Source organism: Ursus arctos, unplaced genomic scaffold (genome assembly GCF_023065955.2).
Source record: "Ursus arctos isolate Adak ecotype North America unplaced genomic scaffold, UrsArc2.0 scaffold_37, whole genome shotgun sequence".
Classification (NCBI taxonomy): domain Eukaryota; kingdom Metazoa; phylum Chordata; class Mammalia; order Carnivora; family Ursidae; genus Ursus; species Ursus arctos.
Genome location: NW_026623053.1, coordinates 4,713,134 through 4,720,659, shown reverse-complemented (window position 1 = coordinate 4,720,659; position 7,526 = coordinate 4,713,134). Strand labels below are relative to the sequence as shown.

The following is a 7,526-nucleotide window of genomic DNA, read 5'->3' as shown; positions in this document are numbered from 1 at the left end:
GAAAAGACAGAGGTTAAAAAAAATAAATATTCCAACAGAAGAGAGAACAGAAAAAAGAAGAAACTGGGAGAGATGAAATACCAAGAAGAAATTGAGATTTACAGAAAAGGATGAAAGTAAAACTAAGCAAATCCCACACCTTGATAGAGCACGGGGTAAAAACAAGTGTGAACAAGCCTCCACACATTCATCAGTGGTCCCTCAAATCTCCATTCGTTCACACCTGGGAGTGCTTTAAGAACTATTGAAAGCATATATTTTTGATTCCTCTAAAAACACATTAAGAGAAGTTGAAAAACCATCATCAAAATTGTGTATAATCAGTCTCTGCACAAGAAATCAAATTTGAATCAAGGGAGACCTTAGCTGTCTTGTTTCTGAACATCGCATTTACTTACTAGGAGGGTCAATTTTCCTGTCCTGTTAAATGTACCACAAAGAGCAATGTTGGAGTCATACCTACACATATAAATATCTTAAGCATTTTAACAACCTATCATTCATATGCATGCTTTAGTGCATTGTTTGCTAAATAAAAGTGTTCCTTTGTCTTAGATATCCCCCTAGGAATTATATATGGAGGTCTAATATCCTAACAAAAGATCCCCAATAAATAACCTAACTTACAGCTCAAGGACATAGGGAAAGCATAAGTCAGCCCAAGGTCTACAGAAGGAGGGAAATAACAAAGATTACCACAGAAATAGCAAAACAATAGAAAAAGCCACAAACTAAGAGTTTTTGTTTGTTTGTTCTTTCAAAGAAAGAGAGTACATGCACGCTGGGGTGGGGGGCAGAGGGAGAGGAAGAGAGAGAATCTTAAGCCAGCCCTGGGCTCAGCCCTGAGCCCAGCAGGGCTGCATCTCATGGCCCTGAGATCATGACCTGAGCCCAAATCAAGAGTCGAACGCTTAAACCACTGAGCCACCCACGCACCCCTAAAAGTTATTTTTCTGAAAAGAAAACATAGAAAAAAAATTCCAAGATATTGTTTTTGGGAATGATCAATGATGTGACATCAAAAGCCAAGAGAACAAAAGGAAAAAATAACACAGGGGACTACATCAAACTAAAAAGCTCAGTATAATAGAGGAAACAATCAGCAGCATCAAAAGCCATCCTACAGAGTGGGAGAAAATATTTGCAAACCACATATATGATAAGGGGTTAATATCCAAACTATATACCAAACTCCTTGTGATCATGACCTGAGCCCAAAACAAGAGTTAGAAGCTTAACCATCCATGCCACCCAGGCACCCTGCCCGGGAATTTTCAAGGCTGCTCTGTTTGTTTTTTATTTTAACACCAGCAAGGATGTCCGGCAACAGGAAACCTCATTCGTGGCTGGCAGGAATGCATAATGGTAACACCGCATTGGCACACAAGACTAGCAGTTTCCTACACAACTGAACAGACTCCTACCAAATGATCTAGCAATGACAATCCTTGGTGTTTACCCAAATGGCTGGAAAATGTCCCTGTACACAAAAACTTGCACACAAATGTTTATAGCAGCTTTATTCATAATTGCCAAAATAGGGAAGCCACCAAGATGTCCTTCAGCAGAAGATGTGGTAAGTAAACTATGGTACAGCCAGACAAGAGAATCTTATTCAGTGCTAAGAAGAAATGAGCTATCAAGCCATGAAGTTCTTAAAAGAAAACGAGACTGGTGAGAAAAAAATCAAAAGCCTTAGTAATGCCCAAAATTTGAGGAAATTTTTTATGCGCTGTTGTCACTTCCTCCAAGACCAACATCCAATTCTCTGCTCGGTTTAGAAGTGATCGTTGCTTCGTATAAAGGGCTGTGGAGTACATGGTTGCTCTGGGACTTAGACATTTTCTCACTCGGTCCACTTCTTTTACTTCCCTCCACCCCAGTACCCTCAACACACGCACACACGTGGACACATGGGGACACACACACACACACGCACACACACATGCACCAATGCTGACAACATGATTTTCCTCAATTCTCCAAAAATGTGTGGTGCTTCTTTTCCCTGACCCTTTCCCGAGGGCACAGCACACACCGAGGTGCTTCCACACCAGCCCCGGTTTCCCCTTCTCTAGTCTTTCGTGCAGGTTTGCCCCTCTCCATCTACAGCTCATTTTCTAAAATTGGTTGAAGGCACTGCCTGCTAGGAGCTTCTTTCCTGTTTCTCTCTGTGTTTGAGGCTTTCTGCCCTTTCATGTGTCTTTACCATCTTTTTAAATAGAGTTTTAGAGGATTCAAGAGATGAATGTGGGTTAATAATGGGTTTTTTTTTTAGAGATTATATTTTTAAGTAATCTCAACACCCACCAAGATGCTCAAATTTACAACCATGAGACCTGGAGTCTCAGCTCTACTGACAAAGCCAGGCCACCCTAGTTTACCGCGTTTATCCCAAGTTCGGAGGAAAACACTTATTATACACCCTTTTGAATGGTTTAATGTATATTTTCACATGCATTTATATTTATACAGGTTTGAAAATAAAATTTACATTTTAAACCAATTAAATTAAAAATTACTATAAACCAAGAATATATAACCAATATAATAGGGAATGTATTAATATTCTGATCATAGCTCATTCATAAAATCTGCAGAAAAGGAGATAATAATTAAAGAAGATTGTAACAATATTGACAAATGCTTGCACTGAAACACAGACATTGCTTTTCTATTATTCCTTGCACAATTTCACTGACTCCCATGCATTCTTCCAATCCCATTATTTGTGGCTCTCTGTGAGACGTTGCAAAACAGGAGTTAGAGAAATCTATAGGATTTCCCCCCAAGTGTCACCTATCGATCTATATTGTTAAGAAACATCAGGGCAAGAGCATTTTTTTCTCACCATATTCTCTGGGTGCTGAGAATTATCTCACTTGAGTTCCTACTGTCAGAAAGCCAACTGACCTATTTACCTGAACAGGACATGACCCACTTCCTCCATTCTGTTTCTGCCCCCACCCCTTCATGTTGAATATCAGCCTGTGTCTGCCAGCTGATTTACTAGAAATGAAAGCAGGGCAGAGGTCCCTGGACTCTCTTTTCCTTGCTCGGGTACATGTGTTCCTCCTCCTTTCTTTCCTTCCCCTCTTTCTCTACTGAAACCTGGTTTGGGGCTGAAGCTCTCCCATCACCTCTCCTGCCACACTCTGTCAGGAAGGCACTGGACATCACCACCTTCTCAGACACACCGTGTGTCTCTAAAAGTGTCATAGACACAGCAACACCCACCAGGCTGCCCTGAACAACTTGTGGGGCTGGACGTTCACTGCAAGGATGAGCAAGAGACCCCTTCATTGTTACGTGGATTTACCATGAAATTGCTTATGCCCTGGCTGAGGTACTCTTGGCATCAAACTGTCCTCAGTGTCACTAAGGAACAGCTGGGGTGGGAATGTGACTTCTGGTTCCTATACTCTCGACGTCTCTATGATTTTGTATCAAGCAGACACTGAGGGACAGACAACCACAGACTGTGCTGGAACCATAGTGGGTCAGAGAAGCTCAGCATCCAGGCCCCTGTTCTGCTCAGAGTTTGTGCTCAGCTCCCCCTGCAGTCCCCGTCACTGTGTCATTCATGACACAGTAGTACACAGCTGAATCTGACTCTTGCACTGAGCCTTTCTCCAGGTGGAAGGATTTGGAATCTCTGTTGTACGTGGCTACAAATCCTTTATTGCTTCCCTTCTCCTGGTCCCTCGAGGCTTTCAGGAGGAGCTGTGGACCTTCTCCCGGATACTGGACATACCAGAAAAGAGTGGGGAAACTCGTCGTTATATAAGTACAGTTTATAGTCAGGGAAGCATCTTCTGAGATGGTCACTTGGCCTTCCGTCTGGGTCACCGAGTCTCCATGGGTTTGTCCTGAAGATAGAGAAAAGAGACCTGTGTCACCTTGAGCATAAAGCTCTGGGATAAAATTAGAGTTAAAGATTTTGCAGACACAATGGAAGAAAGAATCCCAAGTTTTAAGAGGCATTTTACTTACCAAGCATGAAGAGTACCACAGTCACGAAGCCTGGAGAACACTTCATCTCTGCAGTGTCACCTAAATAATGTTCTTCATTCTTACCATGAAGAAACCTTGGAGTGACAGAGAAATGATGAGGGGAAGCCCACATTTCACACAGGAAATGTGATTGTGGTAGGAAGCTTCGCCCCCTGGTGGACGGGGACTGAAGTGCGTGCGTGTTGGCCAGAATCTTCCCCAAGTCAGCCATGTGTTTCATCCCTGACTTCATGAGGCACATGTCAGTCTTCAGGTGCCCTTGGAAGTCTAACAACAGCAATCCTGCCCTCTCAGGTCCATTTTGTTCTTAAGACACTACCTGACATGGAAGTTCTTTAACACAGCATCTCATGGCGTTTCTGTAGCTGGGAAGATACTCATTTTCTCAAACATTTTAAGACAATTTTTTATAATTTCATTCAGAGCCAGCCAATAATCCAAAAGAATGTCAGAAAAGGGTTTTTAGTTGAAATCAGAGGAAACAGTAAGAAGTCAAGTCATTATTCTTCACTTTTCAGCCCTGCCCCCCGCATGTGGAACAGAGACTGTCATTCATTACACACTCACTACATATTTGTTAAATTAGACAAAAATAATGAATAAACAGACTTTGATTGGGGAATCACTACTACTAGAATACAATATATCCTCAGTCTTAAATTATACCGATTGTAAGGAATGCAATCTTTTTAATAAAAGCTTTTTAGGAGGAAAAATTCCCATTATCTTGTCAATATTCAAATATCCTTGCATTTCAAAATCATTTAAAAAGTGAAAAAGATTAGGGGCGCCTGGGTGGCACAGCAGTTAAGCGTCTGCCTTCGGCTCAGGGCGTGATCCCGGCGTTATGGGATCGAGCCCCACATCAGGCTCCTCTGCTGTGAGCCTGCTTCTTCCTCTCCCACTCCCCCTGCTTGTGTTCCCTCTCTCACTGGCTGTCTCTATCTCTGTCAAATAAACAAATAAAATCTTTAAAAAAAAAGTGAAAAAGATTAGTCCTACCCAGAACAAATGATAATCACAGTTATGTAATCCCTATAGAAATTATCTGAGATCAATACCTTATTCTACAATTTCAATGACTCTAATATAACATAACTTGTATATGTGAATTAGGCAACAAGTGCTAATCTTATATGCTTAGTGGATATCTAGCCTCAAGGACGCTTTTCACTGTCGTCCTGTGTATTGTTATGTTGCCATACTTTAATCAAATGATTTTCCTCCACAGGGTAAGGAACCCTGAAGATGTGGGTTGACGTCAAATGCCTGGAACATGATTTAGGATTCTCTTCTTCCCAGCTTTTGAAATTGTTAAAGACATAACAGCTTATAATCACACAATAGCCAATAGTAAAACCAATGTACCAGTGATTTCAAATTACAGATTCTATGATCCCACCTCTAACTCCAGGACTCATATTTTACAGGATTGAGACCCACGAGTTTGTAATTTTTGAAGCTCCCCACCATGGTTTTTTTTTACAGTCAGTCCCACACCGGTTTGTGAGATTTCATTTGTGATAACTGCCCCCCCCCCGCCCCCCCGGCCAAGATGGTAGTCAAAGATCAGGGGCAAAGGTCTGCAGTTAACGTGCGAAAATGTCCCTGTGACTACACAAATTTTAAAAAACTACTCTTTTTCTACAATGCACCAAAGACAAAAACAAGCACTCTCTTAGCTCCCATTTTATGACCACTTGTTTTATAAAACAAAACAAAATAAAACAAAAAGCTTCTGAGGATTATCAGGATGAAGTTCTGGAGACAGACACATCTTTTGTAAGGGCCTTTAAACATTTATCTCTAGACACAGAGATGGAAGCTTAGCTCAGGCTGTTTCCTGGAGGCCACTCTCCAGAGAATCAGATCACGGAGCTTCATGAGTCCAGAGCCAACATGGGAACGGTTTCCCAGATGCAGAGTGAAGTACGAAACTCAGACCTGGATATTTGTGAGTCCACATATCCCTTCTCTTCTCCTCCACCTTCCAAATCACTTTGTCAGAACCTGCCTCAAAACTACACTAGAAAGGAGTTCGGGACAAGCAGCTACAAATGTCTATTCTGATATACAGGGAGAAAGCCAAATAGGTTGGGATGATGCTGGATTGAAAATAGACAGTGTAACACTATACTGGATGGATGGGGGAGGTCATTATCTACACTTAAAAAAAAACAAAATAGTTTTAAGCCAATGAGAAGAACCTAGAGGAAATGCAATCAGGGGTTTCAAGATAAGTGATGTGGCACAAAGAACTTCTCGTTTACATGCTACGATCCCTCCTTCCCACAATACACACACAACACTGCCTATCTCCCCTGTTCTAGATCCTAGACCAGGCACATTCCCATAGGGGCTCTCCTTACCTAGCCACACGAAAGCCATGAGCCCCTTCAGAAGCATGGAGAGCAACATGTTCCACTAGATGGAAAATGTCTTCTTCTTCAATATCAGAGCTTGGCACTGTGAGGGGGGCCTGACAGAGTGAGGGAAGGATTGCTGGGTTATGTGCCCCTGTGGCCCCAGAATAGGAAACAGGGATTTCCTGGTGTAGCAAGTTGTGTGGGTCCTGTCATAGATCTCTGTGTCCCACTGAGAGTCTCACTACCCCACATCCTTTTGCATTCAACAATCCTTAACTTGGAAACAATTACATCTGAAAATAAGTGAGTTTAATTTTATATTGAAATGAGGATTGATGATTTAACTATGATGTGTTCAATCATTGCATCTGTGATGAAAGTGGGTGGGTGGCACTTAAAAATACTCCATGTAATGGAGTAAGAAAAAAACACAAGATTAGGATCCTTGTAACCTCACACCCTCTATGCTGCTCTTTCACCTAAGCCAGAAAGAAATCACACTATGATAAGAAGACAAAGTGTTTAGATAATCACTGTCGCTCTTTCAATGTACCTATTGTTATGCCAGTGTTCCTCCTCATGACCTGTGTCTGTTCAGATGCCGATGTTGGAGCCAAAAGCAGAAAAATCTAATCACTCTTTGCTGAAGAGTTCAGGCTGCAGCCCTCAGACAATAGATCCTGTCACCGAGGTCTCCTTCTCCTCACGGTTTCGTTTCCACAGCTCAGCTCTGCCCACAAAGGCCAGAATAGACACCAGAGTTTGGTCATTAGGTTATCAAACCTTTGCCTTTATGTTTTTGCCCTCGTCTCAATTGAACCACAGTAAGCTCCCATGCCTTGTACGCTCAGTTCTGAAGAGAATATACCCTAGGTGACCCCATACAGCTCCACAGAAGTGTTGATCATCTAATAATTGATTGTAATAAAACTTTCTCTGGGTATGTACATTAAAAATAAGGTTGTACCCTAAGGATATTCCTCCGCATCATGGCAAACAGCAAAGATCCACTGCCTGTCACTGTCTGTCTCTTGATACGGTAGCCAAGGCTTAACATCCCTGTCTCAAAATCATTGTAGCCTCAGCTAAATTGGTTGAGGCATCTTCAGAATGCGCACTGCATATGTCTCCGTGAACTCGGATGGA

The 7,526-nt window shown here is 42.0% G+C and overlaps 1 gene segment (V, D, J or C); it reads right to left on the bottom strand.

Moving 5' to 3' along the window:
* Positions 1 to 3,534: 3,534 nt before the first annotated feature.
* Positions 3,535 to 4,039, bottom strand: LOC113249048 (T cell receptor alpha variable 9-2-like). The segment is given in 2 exon segments: positions 3,535 to 3,869; positions 3,994 to 4,039. Coding segments are annotated over 2 exon segments (381 nt in total).
* Between the last annotated feature and the right edge of the window lie 3,487 nt (positions 4,040 to 7,526).